Here is a 23,740-nt window from a genome sequence, read left to right as displayed (position 1 = left end):
TTCAGGAGAATTTTCTTTTCTGGGATCCTTAATAGTTCTTGAAGTTGTAAAAGATTTATTGACTCAAGGACTGTTTTCTTCAGACATGTTACTTCTTGCTGGAAGCAGGTAACTCTTACTTTGTTTATTTCCTAACATTAAATGCCGTAGCAATGCAATATACCAGGGTGATGAACAACTTTGTAAAGTATAAACACGAAAATGAAAATCCGGAAACCTCTGACATCCAAACATTTTTTTAAAATTCGTGACGGAAAAAAATTAGCTTAATCAATTTTAAGACAGAGGGAAGATGCAGAAATTCGCTAGTCGTAATAATGTCGTATTAAAAATATTGATTTTTAAAATCATGTGAGGTTGCAACTCGAGAAGAACTGAAGTAATTATGCCAAACCAGGTGATTTAGACCAGATTCAATTGAATACCTGTAAGCGACGTCACGCCTGTGAGTCGAGCCTGATTGGCATTTAAATCGATGACTGCTACTATTTAATTAAGATGACATCACTTGTAGATATCCAATCGTTGCTCAAATAAACCCTGAGTGGAACTGATGTTTTGATAAAATTTCACCTAGTTATTTGTTGTCACTATGCAAACAGGACGTAAAAATGGTATGGATATTGTCAAATATCTCAAGAAATATACATCGGATCGAAAAAGTGAAAATAATCACATTTATTATTTTTAAAGGCCATCTAATGATACCAAACTCGATTCCCTTCCCTCCCTAAACCCCTGGAAGTGGGGTCAAGTTTGAAATCTTAGGCATGAATCTCTATTTTGTACTGCAGATTCGGATTCTCCAGAAAAATATAATCCTATTTGAATTGTAGGTTCTTACATTTTGCTTCATAACTGGCGCTGTTGCTGAAAAAAATTAAAAATTTTACAATTGTTTTAAATAGTAATTCGATATCCATAAGATTGAAAATAAAATAAATAAAACTAAAAATATTTCGGTATTTTTTTAAGAAAATATTCTTAGTCTAATGGGTCTCAAGATTCGACGTTGGAAATAAAATAAATGATATTCTCGTATCTGCAGGAGTGATTGTGAGCCCAAGTCAAAATTCCGGAAAATTTCTTGAGTTAAAAAAAAAAGTTTAAATTGAAAAAAAATTAAACAAGTTTTTTTTCTCCTTTTTCGTAATATTTCTTGGTTTACATAAAATATATTTAAAATTTTACACATGCCTATACCATTTACATATACCTATGATGACCTGGAGAATTAATTAAAATTTACAAATATGTCTTCCATTCTTGAGTTTATGCTTATAATAACTATTTACTGATAAAAAATGAATATTAATCACGAATATAAGCTTATAAAGTATCTGGCTCTCCCTTACAAACAAATAAACTGTGTTTTTAAGTTCCACCTTTGAAAATTTGATTTTCGGAAACTTCTGCGATCAATGATTTTTTGAAACGTCTGGACCTTCGATCTCCGGAAACTTCCGGATCACTGCTAGCGAAAAATCCAGAAATCCGGATTTTTTCCGGAGCACAATCAGCCCTGTATCTGTTAAAAATAGAAAACTATTTTTTGCCGTGTCTATTTCATCCTCCTAGTCTGATCGGTCTCGAGATTCAGGATTTTAAACAGCTTGTACCCTCTTTAATTTTTCTCAATTAGAGCCCAATCTGTGAAGCAAAATACCTAAACATAAAACTAAAATATGGTTATTTTTTTCTGGAAAATCCGAATCTGCAATAAAAAAATAGGGGTTCATATTTGAGATTTCCAAGTTGCCCTCCACTCCTGGGGGTAGGGGTGGAAAAATGAAGTTTTGTATCATTAAATAGGTTTTAAAATATATTGAATGTGTTAGATTGTCTGTCTAGTTACACTTTTCAATCCAATATATATTTCTCGAGATATTTGACCGTTTTCATAGTCAGTAATATGTATCTCAAGATTCGCCATTGGAAATAAAATAAATGATATTCTCGTTTGAAAATTAAATAAATAAAACTAAAAACATATCTGTTCTATTTACTTATTCCAACAGAATCTGAATATTTCATAACTGGAATCTACCACTTTTTCACTTTCTTTTTGAGTGTAAACTTTTTCCACTGAAATTTTTTTTTAAGCATTAGCACTCGTGATTACAATTCTATTCAAGCGAAGAAAGCAAAAAAAAAAAAAAAAAAAATTTAAAAAGTCCATCTGCTATTAAAAAATCTGGCCCCAAAAGAATATGATGAAATTCAAATGTCTAGTGAATAGCATGATTTGCCTATAGTATGCCGGTTTCAATATCGGCAATTTTTAGTTGCTAGCTACAGATGGAAGCAAAGCAAGCAATGGAATCAACCCAATCATAGTGACAAATTTCATTGGAAAAAAATTCTCAAATGGAAAATGTTGTGTTATGTGATTCAAATTTCTCTATTTTTCTTAGTGAACTTTAAAATCTTTAAGAATCAAGCATTAGTCTTACAGATCCATTTTTAAAGTAACAGAATTAAAATGTTTTATTAGGATAAAATTTTGGTTTTTCTAGCTTAAAATTATTTTAAGTATATAGTAAATACTATAAAATTTCAGTGCAACTGTTTGTGTTAATTGTCTAGTAATTTTTCTTCTTCTTTTGTCAGTGCTGGTGGGACAGGTGTTTTACTCAATCTTGACAGAGTGTCAGATTTCCTGAAAAGCATCAAGTCCAAAATAGAGGTTAGGGGTCTAGTGGACTCCGGATGGTTCTTGGACAATGAACCTTATGAGGCACAAGAATGCATGGATCCTCATACATGTGCTCCTGTCGAAGCCATCAAGAGAGGCTCTAAGTAATTATATTTTACTTTAGTGTTTAGTTATTTTATTAAATAACTTTATTAAATAGAGTCCTAAATATCTTCTGCATTGAAAGTATGTCAATGGAAATAACAACAAAAACACGTAAATTATGTTGAATTATTAAAATAATTTGTCTTGAAATGTGAGCAGCCATCAAGAGAAGCTTTTAGTAATTAACTTACTCTACTTTATTATTTTTTTTAATAAATAAATTTATTAGATTGAGTCATAAATTTACATTTTTACTAGAACAGTACAACTACTTTCATATGCTGATGATGTAATTGCTCGTTCCCTTCCTGCTCTGAAAGAGCCATTTCTTGCCCTTGAGGTGGCTGCAGGACAAATGGAATGTAGAGAAAACAAAATATCTGTTATTCTCAAGAAACAGAGTTCCAAACGCCTATCTTGAAACAGATTCTTATAGATTTGAAACAGAAAGGAGTTTTACTTACTTAGGATCAATTATTGCTATTGACAACAGAATGACTCCCGAAATAAAAAACTAACTCTATCTGGCAAATAGGGCTGATTATGGTCTGAGAAGATTTATAAAATCTGGGTTTCTTTCTAGAAAAACAAAGTACTTAATCAACAACATTCTTGTCAGGCCAGTTTTGACATATGCTTCTGAAGCTTGGACAATGACAAAACTGGAGAAAATTGTATCACAATATTTCAGAGAAAGATTTTATGGAGTATACTTGGTGGTGTAAATGAAAACAGCAATTAGAGAAAGAGATTTAACTTTGAACTGTACAAGACTTATAAACAACCTGATATTATTAAAAACATAAAAATGAAAGGAATTGGATGGCCTCTATGATTCGAATGAGTGATGACAATACAATAAAAAAAGATACTGCTTTTTAGACCCACTGGAACAAGAAAGCGGGGAAGGACGTGGTTGAGCTGAGTTGACTAGGTGGAGTCTGATTTTTTTGCTATTAATGAAAAGAATTGGAGATCTAAGATAAATCAGAAGTCGTTATGGAGAAATTTTTAGAGGAAGGCATTGGCCCACAGTGGGCTGTCTGGCCAACTATGATGATGAGTCTAGATATTTCCTGCATTGAAAGTATGCCAACAAAAATAGCAACAGGGTTAAATTGCTCCAAAGAAATAAAAAACATGACTTACTTGAAATTTTATTACTTAGAAACTATTCAACCAATTATATTCAAATTTTGTGTTTTGATATTTAAGTCAATGATGTATAAATTTGTATTCAGTTACAATTCAAGAATTTTTTTATCATTATTAAATTGTAAAAAATAATAAATATAATTATCAAAATAATAAATAATTAAAAACATTATTTTTTACCTAGAATTTTCTCGGATAAATGAATTTGTATAATTCTGTGTTGAAATTTTTTTGCTTCTCATAAAACTTTTCAGGGATACAGTGAAATACACAAAAAAGTAAACCTAACTTTTGACTGCTCTACTGACTAAAATTTTGGGATCATGTTTTCCAAATTGAGGCAACTCGCTCCATACATTTCAGGTGAAGATATTACAAATCTGTGGAAAAAAAAAGTTATTCTTATTCAGAGAAAGTACGTTTTTACACTTGATTTTGCAGCTTAAAATATCGTCGGCTCAAATTAATTAGCATATTTTAGGTAAGGCTTTCAATCCATTAAAATTGAGCCCTAATAGGTAAAAATCTGATCATTAGATCTAAAGTTATTTAAGATATTCGCTTTTTATCTTGTACTGTATATAGTGTGTATATTTATGATATGTTCCTTATGTTGATAGAGTTTTCCTTATTACTACCCACCATTTACACATTTAGAATCTGTGTGTAAAAATGCACACCCACATGCATATAAATGTGTCGCAATTTTCTATTTAAATGAGAAAAGACAAAAACTCAGCAAAATTTGGTGAATCATCATTACTGATATAGGTTTCAAAACAGTAAAATACACATCCATAAGCATCTTTGTGTAAAAATACACATCCATATGCATATAAATGTCTTGCAATTTTCTATTTAAATGAGAAAAGATAAAAACTCACCAAAATTTGGTGAATCATCATTACTAATATAGGGTTCAAAACAGTAAAATACACATGCACATGCATCTTTGTGTAAAAATACACATCCATATGCATATAAATGTCTCGCAATTTTCTATTTAAATGAGAAAAGACAAAAACTCACCAAAATTTGGTGAATCATCATTACCAATATATGGTTCAACACAGTAAAATAAATTTTTCATTTTTGACAATGGCTTTTCACCCCCTATTAAGCAAACATTAACTTCAATTTTCTTACTTTAAGTTTTGATGATTGCAATCAGGGTTTTGATATGAATGAATTTAATTTTTTCCACTTAAATATTTATTTGGTGTCTCTACGTGTGCTTACATTTGTTAATAAACTTTATATTTATCAAATAATCCAAGAATATATGTTAAGAGTGTTGATTACAGAACACCTTGTATAGTCTACAAATATTTTTTGTTAATTTTAATTTATTACAGAATGTGGGATGGCCAAGTACCCAAAAGATGCCAAATGCAATATACACAAATTGATAATTGGAGGTGTTACTTTGGATATAGAATTTATGCAACTTTACAAAGTAAGATTGGCAGTAATTTATTTGTATTTTAATTAGCAATTTAGTACAATTAGGCAGTGTGGCATGGGAAATGTTGCTTGCCTCCGTGACTGGTGTCTACCGGGTAAAGTTAAATGAGCAACACTTTTGGCATAGTGTTTGTCGTCAAGAAGAAAAAGCTAGCAATTTTAAGACTTTTTTCTTTACGTGAAACTTAACAATCCAAACAATAAAAGCTTTATTATCTTGTTTTCTAAAGAAATATTTGTTTAAATAATGTTAGAAACTCACTAATGGATCACTTAAAAAAAAATGACTCAAAAGTCACCAAAGATTTAATTTGAGAAAATTTAATGAAATTCATACTTGATAATGTTTTTTAAACAGTTGTTAGAGAAATTCATATAACTTCATATCATAGCATGAATATATATTATCTATGAAAAGTAAAGCACTTTCAGCTACAGCCAGTTTGTTGGCTAGGAGGTGAGGTCTATGAAGTTAAAGGTCCACAATTTTGAAATAAGTAAAGGCATATGATAGAGCAAATGTGATCAACGTTGTCTATTTTTACCTACCAGACAAGATGATAACTATAAAAATAAAGCAGGATAGGAATCCAGAACAGAACCATAGACTCCCACAATGACAGCTCAGTGCGTTAACTACTACAAGGAAAAGTTTCATAACAAAAAATTGAAATTATAAATAATTTTTGAGAAAAAAGAGTTGATATGGCAAATAAAATAAAAATGCAATATATGAAATATGATATGGTTATTTGTTTGTAGTAAAGCATTTTAATTTTGCAAAAGGCCGAGAAAGAGTATAACTAGTTAATGTGATAAAAAAAAGTTTTTCTTCAATTTTTGGAGAAAAAGTTTTAAAAACCATTTTTTTTGTTTGTCAAACTTTGTGCTAAAGCATTTAGTAACAAAAAAATCTTTGCTTTATACACATATTTTTGACGATGTTTTAAATAGATTCTGTATAAAGTCTAACTATGCATGTGACACTATAGGTCCAGTGTTTGTGTTCCAATGGCTATTTGACGAAGCTCAGATGACGGCCGATAATGTTGGTGCTCCAGTGTCGAAATCACAATGGGATTACATCCACAAAATGGGAATCGATATTAGGACATCTCTAGATAATGTTTCGTAAGTTTTAATTTTTTAAACATTAAATATAACAAAGTACATGCAGGGTGTTCTTATAGCAATTAAATATAACTTTATCTCTGTTTGGGCACAATAAAAACTAATTTAAGTGCAAATTTTTCTCATTTCTTAAATATTAACTAAACATTTTGCTTTTTGTTGCTGTTGATATATTTAACAAGTATAAAATTCATTTAACATCTTTTAAAGTAAAATGGTTGTTTTTTTATGAATATGATTAGAGTGACATGATGAAGAGGATTAGTAATTGCATTGAAGATGAATAGTAATTTGCATTGAAGATGAATAGTAATTTTCTATTCTTAGTAAAAAAAAAAATTTTAAAACTAAAACTTTGAAGTTAAAGGATAACACTAGGGAGTAAATTTTTTTATTTTCTGTTACATGTGATATTTTAATTGATCTTAGATACTTTTGTATCGTTGATTTCAAATCAGTTTTTCACAGCAAGCTACATAGTTACTTTTAAAATGACATTTTTAGTCTTTTTTTTGTTGAAATGTACAAGTTTAAAAACATTATATATAACAGAGAGTCACGTAAATGTTGTGACAAACTTCTAGGGGAGATAGGGCACAACAACAGAATTAAAATTGTATAGGAACCTATACTCAGGAATGTTGTATTACGCCGCTAGGGGTGCTTTCTTATTACGAACTGTTTCTTTGTATACTTCTCAACACAGTACAGGAAAGCACCCCTAGCCATGTACGATGGCATGGGTTTCTATTCACTTTTAATCCTGACAATGTGCCCTTACTCCCGTAGAAATTTTTTGCAACATTTGCACGACCACCTTATACGTGTAACTTTTTTAAACTTACACATTTCCAAAAAATATTGACTAAAAATGCAATTTTTTAAATAAAATCTGTAGCCTTTTAAACTAATACAGATTTGAAATATCCACACCTGAATTAGGCAAGATCAAGTGTTTATATAAATACAACAAAAAATTTGTTCCTTAATATAATTAATTTTAAGTACTCAATAATTTTGCAGAATATTCTATGCAAACAATGCTTGTCCTGACAGACCAATTTATAGGCTTATTCTTTGATACAATTAATCACAGAAAATAATTTGTATCAATGGATCAGAAATTATCTTTCATTAATTGATCAGAAAAAAAAGCTTTGTTGCCACTTTTTGTATGCATGCCATCCATGACAAAACTTATTAATACCTTATAAATGCTTTTTTGTATTTTGGCATTGATTCAATAAATTCCTTTAATGTATAAATTTGAATTTAAAACAATTTCTTCTTTATTTCAGTGCAGTGTTTGCTCCTGCTTGCATATCTCACACAGTGCTATCCAACAAGTAAATACCTTTTTTGTTACTCCTTAGGATGTAATAATGCAATGTTAGATAGATGAAGATTTTTGTTGAAGATCATGTTGAATGACATTTGAATTTCAATGTACAGTGTGGAAAAAAAACACCACCTTGAATAATTTTCAATCAAATAATTTTTACATATTTTGGGTTGCCGTATTTTAAGATACGTTCATTCAGAACTTAAAATATCACTCACCCCTTCAAACCATTGTGAACTTCATGTTCTAGGACTCATTCTTAATGGTTCGAGAGAGTGACCTCAATTACAAGCTAATTACTTAGTGCAGACGATATTTTAAAATATGAAATCAGACACAAAAACAGACTTCTTCTGAATAAACACCCTTTTTTTTTTGACGGATTCGAATTCCTGACTCCCAAAATATAGGAGGTAGCCACAATCTGCTAAATATGGACTCCATAGTTTGGTCATATCTCGAGAACTTTTAAACAAATAGAAAATGTTTTTTGCACATAATTACAAAATTTGTTTATTCAAAGATATATTTTACTAAATACTTATTACTTTCTATTATTTTATTAAATAATAATCAAAAAAATTTTGAATTATAAGGGGTACAAGTTTTTTCATCACTTTAATGTATGTAATTTTACATGGCAAAATACAAAATTGGAGTGAAATTGGTTGAATAGTTCCTGAGAAATCAAATTTTAAAAAAGTAGTATAGTATTCAAATTGGAATTATTTTTGGATAGACGAATTTTATAATTGTGTGCAGAAATTTTTCAACTCATTTAAAAAGCTCTCGAGATATCACAAAATACGCAAAAAAATTAACAAGGGGTCCAAAATAAAATTTGAATAAGGGATCCAAACCTTGGACCGATCTCTATATTTTGGGAGTCAGAAATGCGAATTTGTCAAAAAAAAAAAAAAGGTATGTTAATTCAGAAAAAGTACGTTTTTGTGTCGGATTGCGTAACTTAAAATATCGTCTGCACTTATTAATTAATATATTTGAGGTCACTCCCTCAAACCATTGAGAATGAGTCTCAGATTAGATCGAAATTTATTCAGAGTGATCCGTTCTTTTTTTCGGCACACTCTACATTGTTGTTGGCTGTAAAATATGAGATTATTTTTCTTAATGTGCTAAGGCTTTAATATTATCTCAAGAAACTGAAGCGGTAAATTATTATTTAAGCAAAGGAAGTTTTTCTATTGATAATCGGGAAAAGATATTTCGTAAACAGCTTCCTGATAAAGCTTAATTTTTCACAAATTTATTGAAATTTAAAGTAGAACTGTTTTTTTCAATACTGTATGAATCTGGTTTTACCAGGTGTCTCAAATATCAGTGATGACTGAAAAAATCGTTAATTATCTATATAAAAATAATACAAAATGCTTTGCCTAAAGGTAATTTTTTAAAAAAATTATTGAAACTTAAAAAAAAATAGAGTAGTGCTATTTTTTTTCAATGTTTTATAAATTTGGTTTTACTAGGTGTCTCAAATATCAGTGATGATTTAAAAAAATCTTTAATTACATAATAATATTATAATATGATATAATAATAATATAAAAAATAATCATTGTGATAAAATTATAGAATTAAAAATTACTTCCCAGGGATTGGAGGCATGTGAAGATCAACAAAGTGTCTTTGCCTCAGGCTCTTCGATGTTGGGAGCTGCAGGCTCATGAACACAATCATCACCACCATCACCCTCATCATCACCTATACGATCCCGTCAAAGAATCAATCGATTCCACAAGGTATAAAGATATTTATGGCATAATTTTGCAGTAAATGAGTACCCATTTCAAAACTAAATAATTCTGAAACAACTAGCAATAAAAAAAAGGACATAATATTCACTGTCTGATAGTTAATGTAACTTCTTACATAATCAGTTAATGTAACGTTTTGATTTCCATAAATGGCTGAGTTGCTAACAGAACAGTGGTCTGAAAAACTAAATTTTTCTCGTAGTTAAATACTTGCTACAAGTGTATTATTAATTAAATCCTTTTAAAGGTTGTGGGAAGCATACTTCACCAACTTCTGTAATTTTTAAATGCGAATGGAAGCTATTTTCCCATATTTGTTTTGGGCCTCTTCAGGAAAGATTTATAAGACTATTTATAAGATTATAAAATAATAAAGGAGCTTTGTTTGTATAAGTGTGGGTAATGGCAAATAGCATGATGTCAAGAAATGAGCTCAGTTCTTATGTTTGTTTTCCATTTGTTCATTTTAAAATTTTTCATCAAGTTTATATGTAGTCATAAATAGATAGACAGTAGAATTTATAAATTTGAATGTTTATTAGCACATAATTTCCAGTTTATGGCCAATTCTTTACAATAAGAAAAATTTTAAAAATCCCACAAAAAAGTCTAAAAACCAAGTTAACTTTAATAAATCAGTTAAATGAATTTCTTTTTATAAAACAACAGAAATCCAAAAAATATTTTAACATAACTTTACTAGAAAAAATGTTCTTATAAATAGTTAAGCAAAAGTTGAAAAGAATCTCACCCAGTATTGTTACCAGTGATTCTATAAACTGGCAGGTAAAGTATTGACAATGAAAGCTCATTCATTTCTTAAAAATAAAGAATTACGCCAATAATCAACTACAATAATTTAAATTAATTTTGATTATTTACAGTACGTAAGCTTTAAATTTTTTTAAAATTACATTCAATTTCATTAACCAGAGTTTGATACTCTATATTTTTCTCAGTCCGAGCAGTATGGTAGGCGATATGCCAACAGCAAGCCTTCGCATCAGCCGAAAAAAGCTAGAAAATAACTCAACCGAAAGTCGAGAAGACACAGATTCAATTGAGTCTGTAGTTGACAAAGAAGAAAAAAGAAAACAGAGGAGGAAAGAAAGAAAAAGAAAACGGCAAAATAGAAATAAAAAGAGAAAGAAAAATAGCCGAAAAGAATGTAAGTATTTTTAAAATATCTTGCCTTAAATATATACAGTAGAGAAAAGCTAAAAAAAAATTATTATGTTGACTCTTACATGCATTTCTGATAAAAAATATTAATATGGAACAGGCGGTTTTAAATGAACCAGTGGTTTCGATAATATCACTTGCAAATTCAATGAAATTATGTACATAGGCACCCAAATCTGCCTAACTAGAAGTCTGCTGTTTCTGATCATAAAACTAAAATGTTCAGGTGGGTTCAATAAAATATCACAATATTATAAGTAAGTAATGAAGAAAAAATTTAAGGCTCTCACAAGGTTTAATTGCTACAACTAAAAAATCTATTCTAATATTTCTATAATATAAAATTTTAGTATGAAAATATGTTAGATCATAATTTAAACACCTTTTAGAAAAATATTTTTGGAGTCATTGCAATTTTAGAGGATGATATACCACTGACGAAACCCTTCATTTAAAATTCTTTTTAATAAGTAATTTAAAATTTAAAGCGTAAAAAAAGTTAGTTAAGGGAAACCTACAGTAAACCATAAAGTTTCAATATGCTGAAAAAAATTTCAAAACATCAAAATACAAATATATAAATGTATATATAACATATATTTTAATCATAATTTTTATAAATTATGCTCACTATATTAAATCTTGCCTTCTGTGTTCCTTTTCCTATATAGCTTTCACAGTGCTTGTAATGTAAGACATGAGGTTAATATTTCAGAGGGAAATAATGATTAATTCTTTAACTGTAAGAGTCCTTTTTGAAAAACAACTTTTAAAAGAAGGTACATTATTAAAAAATAATAATTTATATTTAATAATAATTTGAAACTCAAAATTTTATTTATTATAGGATCACTTTTAATCTGATTATTTTTTAAAATTTTATTTCGGAAATGATTAAAAAAAATGTGTGACTCTAATTTTACTTAAAAAGTTTCAAAAATGTATGCTTAATAAAATCAATATTGTATCGAAAAGAATTTTTCTGAGAAATAATTAAGCATTTTATTATACAGTGTTGTATCCTACTTCCATCTCAATAAATGGATAAGTTCAGAGTTAAAGATAGTTACAATCAACTAAATATATTCCTTAATATTCTCACACTCTTAGAAACATCACTTTGATAGGTTTTCCTAAATTATATTTTACCTTTTTAATTTAAATTACAATTTATTATTAGTTTCTTTTAATAACATGACAATACTCCTTTTCTATAAAAAAGTTTTCATTCCCTTCTATCTTGCTTATTTTATTTGCTCACAAACAAATCTCATTTTATTGCTGTTTATTTTTTTTTTATAAAAGCTGTCCCAGTTAAAACTAGAATTAGTTTCTTTATGTAAATAAATCATGGAATAAATAAAATAAGTTTAATATATAAAAAAAAATAAAAAGCATTATTTTTTTCACATTAATTTTGTCTCAACCAAATAAAAAAAATTAAAAGTTTGAGGTTGCTAAGAAATAAAATTATGGTGATGGAATTGCTACATTAAGAGCAACACATTAGGTATATAAATCTTCCGTGCAATGATTGTTATAAGATGAAATTTCTCACTGAATATCAATAAGTTTAAAAAATTATACGAAGGTAAATCTCATTGCATCTAAATAACGTTTACAGTTATCAGATGATTAAAAATTAAAGCAAGTTGTTTTTAATTTAAGCTACTGTCATTTTATTAAAATATTTTTAAAATAGCTTTGTTTAATGGAAACTAAATTATTGAATGCTATTGAAAGTTTATGTAAATCAAATGTAAAATTAATTAAATATATTAGATGTCTTCCCTTTGAGGCAAAGTTTTACATTAATCGTTCTAAACATCACATAAAATTTGTTTTAGAAGCTTTTTGACTTAGATTAAAAAAATTAATAAATGAAAAAAAAAAACATTTTTTATTTATTTATATAGGCACACAATAATTTTCCTTAGAACTATATCTTGTATAATAATAGAAAATTATATGATTTTTTTATTGCTTTGCATAAATGTTATAATCCAGTCAACTACCCAGCCAGATAATAAATCCAATTTTTACCATGTTCCTTACACTGGTCAGATAAAAGATTCAGTTTTCACTGGATACCCAGACCTGTTAAAATTTTAGGATTCGATGCATCTCTAATCCATATTAAAAAAAAGTAATTCAGTTTATATTTGTTAGCACTCTGTTTCAATTGACCTCATGTCTAATATTTTCTGTGCTTAATTTCTCCCAAGGCTTCCATCATATGCATCACCACAAAAAAATTATTTGGATTTCTGAAAAATAAAAGAACCTAATCAGGGTTGTAAAGGAAAAAGTATATTATTGATATTTTGTAGCTATTTCTTAAATTTTAATTGGAAGAAATATGTAAAATAGCTTCAGTTCATAACTTGGATAAATGTTAATGACAATTAGAATATATACTATATTCTCAGATTTTTCTACCTCCTTCTTATATTTCCTATTGTACAATAAAGGTTAATAAAATATCTAATTTATTAAATTCTGTCGAAAATAGTAGAAATCTTATATAATTGGAACATTTTAGTTTACCTCTGTTGCGAATAACTTAGCGCAACGGTTCCCAAATGGTGTTCCATGGAAGAATTAAAGGGATTCCGAGTGTTAGTCTTTTTATAAGTCAGTAATGATTTTAAAAACCTGTCAATAATTTTAAATCCAATCAATAATTCCTTATTTATTTAAAATTTTGATTATGAAATTATTTAATAAGAATGTCAATAAAAAAGATATACACTTTTTTTTGAAAAATATAATTTTTCGAATAACAAAATATTTAAGACATTGTGAAAACAACATACATTTATAAAAAATTGCCTTAATATTTCCTATTGTGTTTTTCAAATCAAAATAACATAAATAAATATGTATTTCTAATAACTGATTTCAATATTTATAGCAGTTCCTTTTAGTTTCAATTTTAAATTAAAACCATATTTCAGTTTATTTTATTCGCTTTCAGTTTATGCATATACAACCAAAACATATTCATATCTAGACTAGATACAGCTCTAAGGCAGCGAATTTAAAGGTTAAACATAAAATCTAATTTGAGATCATTAATGATAAAACAATGAAAAAATTTCATTCCTTTAATCAAATATTTTCAAAATAAAGTGGTCTATTATTGGTTAATAGGTTCGCAATTGTCTTTATGTACTTCATTTAAAAAGTCAAGGTTTAGTTGAAAGAAGGTTAACACAGGAAACTTTGATCAGTTAGGATCCCATAGCTGAAGAAAATGGGGAACTGCTGATCTAGCATATAATTTTTATCCATAAAAACTACCTTAAGATAGATTTCTAGTACCATAAATGATTAAAATTGTTTTGAATGAAACGATAAAAACCAAATAAAAAAAAGAAAGGAATCTGAACTCTAATTTGCATATTGTAAGATCTAATTTGAATAATGAAAGATCACACAAACTATAGAGCAAAGAAAATTTTTTAGATTCGTGAAATAATAATATATTAAATTTGACTTAAAATGGCTTCAATAGAGAGTTCTGGCTATAAAAGGAAAAATACCTAAAAATTAATATTCTCTTAAAAACTTGCTTCAGTACAAAATAGATTAGTCATGTAAAGTTATTTTTGAATAAATCATTTATTCTTTTGTTAGCTTAAATTTTAATGATTATTTTTATTACAAAAAATATATATTTAAAACTATTTCTAACAAGATTGTTCTTTAAATTCAGCATGCACTAAATCTATCAAAAAAGTATAAACATTTTCTGACAATACACAATTGTGGGTCAGGGGGAGTAGGGAAGTTATGGCTCTAAAATTTTGTAATTATGGCATAACAGTGGCTATGGGATCAGCATTGTGCATCGATTGCCATTATTTGATCTACAAGCTGGTAACCATTGATCTGAAGTGGAATGGGCTTTAAGCTACCACTGAGGATTAAACCCTCGTTCTTCACAAATAAGTTCAATATCTTGGCTACTGAAACCTTGCAGTTACTATTAAAAAGTAATAATGCAGTAGTAAAAGCAATAGACAATAATGAGTATTAGTTGAGCAGCAATGATGGAAGTCTTTTTCCTGTGTTATCTCTTCTTCCTATTTCCCATCTGCAAAAACATTTCTATACCAATCTTTGTTCAGCAAGGAGCCATGACAAACGCTCTCTCTTTCCGGAAGACCTCAGAGTCCGGCACCGGTGGACATTGCACGAGGACCTTTGCTACCACTGGCTTGTAGACGAGTGCACCTGGCCACAGTGCAACAGAGCCTGCCCAAGACTTCACGATCCCTTTACTGGAGAAGAACTCGACTTCATCGAACTTCTCAAGTCATTTGGATTGGACATGAGCAGCGTCGCCAATGCCCTGGGGATCGATCTCGTCACACTCAATGACATGGACCATGACACACTGCTTCAACTGCTCACACAACAGACCAACAAGTAGTCATCTTTAAAAGATCAGTAAGAAGTTGAGTGGAACCATGATCACATCCATGAATCTATCACATCCATCAATCATGAAATACTATCTCAACAGAGAGTATGACAAGGCTGTTAGGTGGTATGGTATTTGAAGCTATTTAAAAATTCTGGAGTTTTAGTGTTGTAGATGTAATGATTGAGCAGTAATTGAATTCATTTCCTGTCTAGAATATTTCAAGTCCCAGAGAGAGAAAGAGTATGCTTATCAATTTATGAAAGAGAATGATATGTAAAAGTTCTATATGTAATTCCAGGAAAATGTTTTAACCTGATTTCAAATTAAAAATTTAAACTTTTAACTTTTTACAGTAAAAGTTCAGATTAAACTGAAGGGTAAACAAATAAGAACAATCAACTTCAAAATTACTTCAATAGCAAATGATAATTATTTGCAGGCTGATTAAAATCTTTTAATAAATAATAAAATCTTTTTACAAACTTAGTAAGGATTTTAAGAACATATAAAAATCAAAACCCTAATCTAAAATTGAATGTTTCTCATTGAAATGTACGTTTTCATCGCTTCTTCAGTAGTTATAAAATCCTCTGTGCTAGCATTCTGTTTTATAAAATAAATTAGATTAATTATTTTACCTAAATCCAAATAATCATTTCATTTTTCAAAGAAAGATTAAATTTAGATTTTTGAAAAATACTTTTTATTATTTATTGGATTTGGATAAATTGAATCTGCAAATCAGTCACTTACACCTCTAAATCAAGAGAGGATCCAAGCATATTGCGATACTAACTAGCTTAATCTTTTGTCCATTTGTGGAGTATGAATTCTCACTTATTATTTCTCCTAGGATGACTTTTAGGATTGTATAATTCGGCTACTTTTACAAATTCTACCTTGAATCTCAACTTTTATAGAAAGAATTATTGCTTTATCAAACATACTATCTTTGAATCTCATATTAAAAATCTACTAAAGTACTTTAAAAATAAGATTACTCACATTTTTATAGTTAGCAAAAGCATTTCACTGCTCATTGATAAGGAAAAATCTCTGCTGTCAGCAAATTTTTAACAAAGAAAATTCTGTAGCCTAGAGGCGTTGAAGGGTTTCATAGTAAAGATACATTGCCTGGCATCTAAAAGTTGGAAAAAAATTCAATTAAAAGCTTAATAAGAATTTACATATCTCAGTTTAAGTACTATCGGTTATAAGGACTGTGAAGCCAAGTTCACCAACAAAGAACAACACAAGATTCGATTTTACACTTGAAACTGGCAAGCAATAATACACATAGGCCTATCAAATATGACATTATCATGATTATTATATACAATACTTATCGAAAATAAAAATGTCGCGATTAATATTGATAACTATAATTGTGGGGTATGATAATATTTCCATCATTATTAAAAATATATCAAAAAGATAATATCGCGAATATTGTGCATAACTATAATTATTGAATATATTATTGCGAGTCTTGATAAATGACTAATTTACAAAGACTCACAATGATAATGATAAATTTTTGACGATAAAATTTGTACGATTAAAATTTGGCATATATCCATTATAGGGTATATAATGTTAATGTTGGCAGCAACTCAAAAAAGCAGTATACATGGTCTCTATAACCAATAAGTACCTTCAGTTAATAGGCGGCATGATTTTGTTTGGTATAAACTGCTTAAATATGAGAGGATTGTTGTCTTGCAAAACAGCACTGATCTCTTTTCTTTTTACTGAACAATCTCTCTGATAGATGTAGCTTTCAGGTCCCCCAAAAAAATTTGTTTCATAAAAATTTAAAATAAATGTAATATTATAGAATAATTGGACATTAGGGTCACCTTATGCCAATTCTAAAACTGATAACAAAAGTTGTCTTGTTTCGATAAGTATTAGACATTTTCACGTTATTACAAAATATAATTTCTCATCATTTTAAGGACATGAATCATTACAAATATATATAATTGCAGAAAATATCAGTGTTTAGTTAAAACCAGTATAGTAGCAATGATGTCATTAGGATATTTTTAATTTGTTTTCTTGTAAAATGTTTTTAACTAACTTGCCAATCACATCTAGATTTTAGCTACATAAATTAAAGGATCTGTTTTTATTGTAATTTCCTCAATTCAATCTATTTTAGATTTTTATTTTACTTTTTAAGAGTCCAGTTTTAAGAGAGATCTCCTTTTGAACAAAGATTGTTTCACTTAATAATAACAAATTTTTATGCAACTTTAAAAATGCAGAATCCTAATTATCCATTACACTCCTTTTTTTGATTTGAATGCAAATAATCAGAGGATGAAATTTACAAATTATATAAAATTTATTGTTATTTTCAATAAATTTTACTCCAATTTTATATAACATTTACAAAGTTTTAAATACTGAAAAAAAATCTAGTAGTATTGCTTCTGCAATACTTTGTGTGATTAGTAGATTGGTATTAATTTTATGTAAAAAATTGAGATGTAGCATTGAGAACAAGAGTTTCTTTAATTAATAAGAATTGGTTATTTTTCAGAAAATTATCGTAAAGTTGACTAATTTTATATCTGATAAATTTTAAATGAAACCACTTTGAGCCAAACTTATTTCAAAATTTCTTTTTGTTCATAAAAAACTATAAAGTTTATCAAGTTCAGACATCTTTGTTCTTTTTAAAATATGCAAGGCATTCTGTAATCACCATCCTTGTTTTGTTTGCTATTTTTGGAATATATATTTTTTGGTATTCACGCCAAAAACTAAATTAAAAAGAAAAATATTTTCAAAAAGGAGCTACATATTAATACAAGTAAAAAAAAAGAACAATGTTGAAATCTGAGAAAAAAAGCAAAATGGAACACAATAAAACCAGTTTGATTGTTTGAAGAAACTTGAGAATTTTTCTAATAATCGCATTTTTATTCCCACAGAGTGTACGTAATGGTCACTTTTAATAAATGTTTTTGAGTTCTTGTAAAAAATGGTGTAAAAAGACATGAATATAAAGAGCCAAAAATTATTATTTGAATTCCTCAGTAGCTATTCATAAAATTTCAATAGTATTTTTATTTTCCTCCTCTTTCTAATTATCATCCCTTAATGAATATACATTTTTGACAACGACTCTAAAATTATATATTAAAGGAGGTCATGACGAAACACTCTGCTCTGTATTAGTCTGAAACATTTTTAGGAAATCGTTTCAACTGGTTGTAATGGTCTAAATAAAGTTCATTTGTTAACATATACCGGTAAACTATGTTACTTTCAATGATTTCATATTTTGTATATTATTTCATGACTTTTACACTATGTATATATTTCTCACATATGATTATATCGAATTGTGTTATATTGTAAATATCACTGTTTGTCATTCTTTGTAATTAATGATTTTAGCAAATGAAATTATATATCAAATTCAAATTAATGCATAATTTCGGATTTTATAACAGTTTTAATCAAATGTGTTTTGACATAGTAATTAATGTGTTATTTATTACTGATCGTTTGTTGTACAAAAATACCAATGTAATTAAATGTTGTGTTTTTTTAAATGGCTGTATTTTTTAGTTTAATTTCTTTATACTTGCTGACCAAATGGTTTGTTCACAGATAATTTCAATCTGAGTTTTATAATTTCAATTTGAGATCTTCATATCGATAATTCTAATAATCAGTTACATTAATAATTGATGTTATATTTTTGAATTATAAGGCATTAATTTTTATTACACCATACCAAGCCATAAAAATTTGTAAGCCAAAATTTTAAGTTTGAAATAAAATTGTTTAAAAATACACAAAAAAATAATTTTAGAACATTAATAATTGAGAAGATATTTGCATATGAACTTTAATCACTACACTTCAGTTTCATTTAGAAGCACTTTCTTTCCTTATTTGCATACCCGATCAGCAAGTAAACCAAGACAGGATTTTTTTCCTCAAAAAATTTAAAATAACCTTTTTAAAGTTATAAGTTGTAAACGAGTATGAACATACAGAAGCTATGTGATTACAAACACCATATGTTTTATTTGACAATGAATTTTTTGTTGCTGTAGTTCATTTACGTCGCACTAGAGCTGCACAATGGGTTATTGGCGACGGTCTGGGAAACATCCCGGAGGATGATCCGAAGACATGCCACCACAATTTTGATTCCTTGCACAGGGAATGGCACCCCCGCTTCGGTAGTCTGACGACCTGCAAGCGAAGTTGAGCACTTCATGGAAGAACAGTTTAACGAGGACACTTTCGGTCCCTAAACAGACTGATCCAAGTGGTCACCCACGCGCACACTAACCGCAGCCAGTGATGCTTGACTTTGGTGATCTGCTGGGAACCGCGTCTTAACGATCAGTCCACTGCAGGAATCAATGATTTCATTTTAAAGAAGTAATGAAAACCGAATTTCAGAGTTTTACAGTACTTGGATTGTATTAGACAAACTTTTGCACTGTCCCTTGCAGAAACAATAATAATCCAAAAAAAAAAAAAATAAATAAATAAAAGAATTAAGAAACAAAAATTACAAAAAAGGAAAAAACAAGAAGTATAGTAAGATCTGATGGCATCCAAGATGGATTTTAAACTTGTTATTGTTTATTATTTTCCAAACAATTTTGTATGAATAAAAAAAATTACATTTTCCTTTATTAATTTTCCAGAATAATGTAAAAAAAATGAAAATCCTAATTAACTTCTGTTCTAATGATTGTATTTTCATGTACTAGGACTCAATATAAATTGTATGAGGGATTAATTTTAGATGAGCTGAAAATATTTAAAGGGTCAAGACCAGACATAAAAGTTTATTTTCTCTCTTTGTACAATCATAAAAAAACAGTCTTTTTTCCAATTCGGATTCTTGACCAACAAAAATAAAAGGAACAGTAAGAATCTGAAAAATATGGCCCTAATTGAATCTTAATTTGACGTTTTGAATATTTTGTCATATTTCAAGAACTTTTAAGTGAATCAAAACATTTTTGCATTACTATTATAAAATTTATCAATAAAAAAAATTTCCATGCAAGATTCCAAAAGATAACTCTAAGCAGATTTTACTAATTAAATACTGTTTTTTTTTATCTAATAATAGTCAAAAAATTTTTACTTTTAAGGCACATAAGATTTTATTTCATTTTCGATGGCAAAACACAAAATTAACAATTTGTGCTTTCCCCCAGAATTGATATCCAGTGATATATTGTAATTAAACTTAAAATCAGCATAAATCAAGATTTCAAGTAATTTAAATAAAAAATTAAGTTATTTAAAATAAAACACATTTTTTTTGTCACCATCTCAGAGCTAGTATGTGGAGTGAAGTAAAAAAAAAATTGTAATTATAAACTTTTTTTATTTTATTAATGTTCGGATGAAGATTTTATATATTTTAAAAACATGATAATTGATGAAAATATCATTAAAAAGCTTCAGTATAAGTGAATAAACACATTATAAATCCAACTATTAAAGGGGATAAACAGAGCTTAAATAGCTATTATCGGCATGAAATACATTCACAAATGGCATGGATAAATGATATTAATAAAAAAAATTCATAAGATAATTTTTTTAAAAATAAATTCAAATGAGATACTAATTTACAAATACTACCAACAATTAAGCATTGTTAAACGATTGCAAAAAAAAGGTACTGAATCAATTTATAGCACCACTCACAACAATAAAAAATTGAGTTAGAAATAAATAAGTAGGTTTATTTCACAATATTTACACAGCAAGATCATAGATATGTACTATCATAATAAATGATGTCCAGTGGCAACGGCCATATTGAATTTTGAGTAAATAAATAAAGTGGGTTCAGCGTGGCATACATCAAACACCTTGTTACACATAAAAAATTATGATTAATGTGAAAAAATTGTAGTATTCATAAACAATTTATTAGATTTCGAGGGAGTGCCCTCTTGATTTTCTCCAATATGCCTTTGGGATAATGGCTGGTTTTTAAGTCACTAATTACTTTACTAGTAATGAATTACCTTAGCATATTTTTCATTGCAAAGGTTACATTATTAAGTCTTCACTTTAGTATGGACACGGCAACATTCATGCTCATGAATGAACTATCTATAAATGCTTTTGCACTCAATTGGCAAGGTTTTTCTAAGAATGAACACGAGAGTATGTCCAGTCATATTATTTTTCATAGCACAATTTTTACTACATCAAATGCATTATTTGCAGCTTCTATTTAACATAAATATGATGTCTTAGTCAAATGACATTTTATTGCAAATGCTTTATTAAACATAATGCAGAATATCTTTTCATTTCCTACGTGAACATAGCCTCTCTGTAGTAAGACAATGATAGTGTCTTTTTTAACAAACTTTTATCCGTAAATGTTTTACTGCACAAATATGACCACTCTTTAATATGAACATGAAGAAGTAGAACTAGATTACCAATTTATGTAAATGTTTTACAATACACATTACATGAAAATGTTCCTTCTTTGCAATGAATATGATAGTTAGCAATCAAAAAATTATTGGTGCAACCTTAGTGGCTAACTAGACTTGGTCTCTCTTTGTTATGAATATGATAATGTGCAATAAAAAAACTATTAGTTTAATCTTGGTTAACTAGACGATGTCTCGATAAATCATTATTTAGTGCAAATATTTTATTACCACAAATCTTACATGAATTAGCAAAAAAACAATAGCATCTTTTAACCTACTTTTATCTGCAAATGTTTTACAACAACACAAAAGTACATGAATATGGCTTATATATATATATTATTTTTATCACAAGCGTCACACAAATATAATGCAGTTAGAAAAATGATACTGTTATATTTTAGAAGTTTTATTTTTTTACATCATGTGATGTTGGTGGGGCCCCCAAGTAGTTTGGGCTCTGCAGTTACAGATAACGAGTGCTAAATCTCATGGTAGCATAACTAACAAGAGGTAGCATTTAAAAAAAATTAAAATATATTTAAACTAAAGAATTTTATTAAATTCAAAGGATATATTTTTTGAAAGAGTTCAGGAAACCATCAAATTTTTACATCTTTCAGCTCCTCGCTATCAAACTGTTCAGTGTTCTTACTATCTTTTAACCAATTTTCTAACAGCTATTTCAAAGTGAAAGCAGATGGGGCCACACTGATCTTGATCAGAGAGTTTAAATATCTATATTCTTACAACAGTGGTTTTGGTAACGCCTAATATTGTTATAATATTTTTCTGAATCATTCAAATTAAATACTGAATATACTTCCAATGGCTATCTCCCTTTGTGGAGACAGGCTGAGTAACATTACTTTGAATCAAACATTGCACATTTGAATCATACAGTTCAAATGTTGAAAAGAATTTCTCTTTAGTATGGATAAGGTTAAGTTAAATTAATTGTGTCTAAAAATATTTTAAAATTAAAAGGCACATCAAGAATGTGGTTTCACTAAGAGATGGAGAGATATTGTAAGTTTAAATAGCAGTCGTAACAGCATGCGATTAGTATAATTCATACTGAGCTCTTTAAATAAGAATAATTTTGCCCTTTTATTATAGAATAATGGTAGGTGTTGTCAGAGAAAAGTAATGTAGTTATGTAATACATAAATATATATAATCAATCTATATATTAGTTGGGATGTAATGTATAGTAATGGGAATACAGTCACAACTTACATATATGTACGTCGTGACTGTATTCCCATTGTTTGGAATCTAAGGTTCTTTTTAAAAAATTTCTAGCATGAGTCTTAAAAGTTTTTATTTTTCTCTATGGCTTCATCATGCTTGGCATATTTATAATTTTATTCTTATCCAATACGGGAAAATTTCTAATGCAAGATCGGTGACCAATATGGAAATACGCCTCATGTTAACAATGGGAACTCATGATATAAATGATCTTGCTTTTGATGAGATTTCCGTATCGTGATCTGTGGCAGAATAATCGCCAAGTCTGCGCAACTTCCAGGCAGTAGCACGCGAGAAACATCACACAAAGGGACCAACTCGAAAGGTATAACTCGTAGCCACTCATGGGCAAATATCTACAGGTTTTTTAAAAAAAACATTTGCAAGTTAAAAATTTATTAGGCATCTTGGTGATTGTAGTTGGCGCGACAGATCAGGATACGGAAATATCCCCGATCTTGCAATGTTTTTCTTGGGAAAATTAACATATCTTAATCTCTTGCGGCAACTACAATTAGCTAATGGATGGAACTTGAATTTTATATATGGGTCATTCTCACGAAAACAGTCATTTTTCAGTTCATAAAATCCCAAAAAAGTAAAGTGAATAAAAAGCTCTGAAACTTTCTATATTAATAGAAATATGTAATGGCATTATAAAGAAAATATATATCCTATAAATTATACTTAATATTTAAATTAATTAATTTTTTAAATAATTAATTTATAATTAATTAATTTATA

The 23,740-nt window shown here is 28.4% G+C and overlaps 1 protein-coding gene and 1 long non-coding RNA gene across 8 annotated transcripts in view; one reads left to right on the top strand and one right to left on the bottom strand.

The window, feature by feature from the left end:
• LOC107447606 (palmitoleoyl-protein carboxylesterase notum) overlaps nucleotides 1-18,853 on the top strand; it is a 61,473-nt gene extending 42,620 nt beyond the window's left edge. For 5 of the 7 annotated variants that reach the window (XM_016062670.3, XM_016062823.3, XM_016062744.3 and 2 more), the window contains 8 exons: nucleotides 6-108; nucleotides 2,611-2,799; nucleotides 5,311-5,411; nucleotides 6,412-6,550; nucleotides 7,849-7,896; nucleotides 9,509-9,655; nucleotides 10,630-10,838; nucleotides 14,986-18,853. In XM_016062670.3, the coding sequence (XP_015918156.1) occupies nucleotides 6-108; nucleotides 2,611-2,799; nucleotides 5,311-5,411; nucleotides 6,412-6,550; nucleotides 7,849-7,896; nucleotides 9,509-9,655; nucleotides 10,630-10,838; nucleotides 14,986-15,290 (1,241 nt within the window). In that variant the 3' untranslated portion in view covers nucleotides 15,291-18,853. Of the gene's footprint in view, nucleotides 1-5; nucleotides 109-2,610; nucleotides 2,800-5,310; nucleotides 5,412-6,411; nucleotides 6,551-7,848; nucleotides 7,897-9,508; nucleotides 9,656-10,629; nucleotides 11,286-14,985 lie in introns of those variants that run through there. The other 2 variants (XM_071182181.1, XM_071182182.1) reach the window with 2 other exon arrangements.
• LOC107447919 (uncharacterized) overlaps nucleotides 103-23,740 on the bottom strand; it is a 25,112-nt gene continuing 1,474 nt past the window's right edge. The window contains exons 2-5 of the long non-coding RNA XR_001584595.3: nucleotides 16,290-16,425; nucleotides 11,484-13,119; nucleotides 9,502-9,617; nucleotides 103-1,650 (exon numbers count right to left, since the gene is read on the bottom strand). This is a non-coding gene — a long non-coding RNA (uncharacterized lncRNA). The remainder of the gene's footprint in view (nucleotides 1,651-9,501; nucleotides 9,618-11,483; nucleotides 13,120-16,289; nucleotides 16,426-23,740) is intronic.

Source organism: Parasteatoda tepidariorum, chromosome 6 (assembly GCF_043381705.1).
Source record: "Parasteatoda tepidariorum isolate YZ-2023 chromosome 6, CAS_Ptep_4.0, whole genome shotgun sequence".
Lineage (NCBI taxonomy): Eukaryota > Metazoa > Arthropoda > Arachnida > Araneae > Theridiidae > Parasteatoda > Parasteatoda tepidariorum.
Note: the sequence above shows the minus strand (reverse complement) of the source record. Positions and strands in the feature narration are given on the sequence as shown.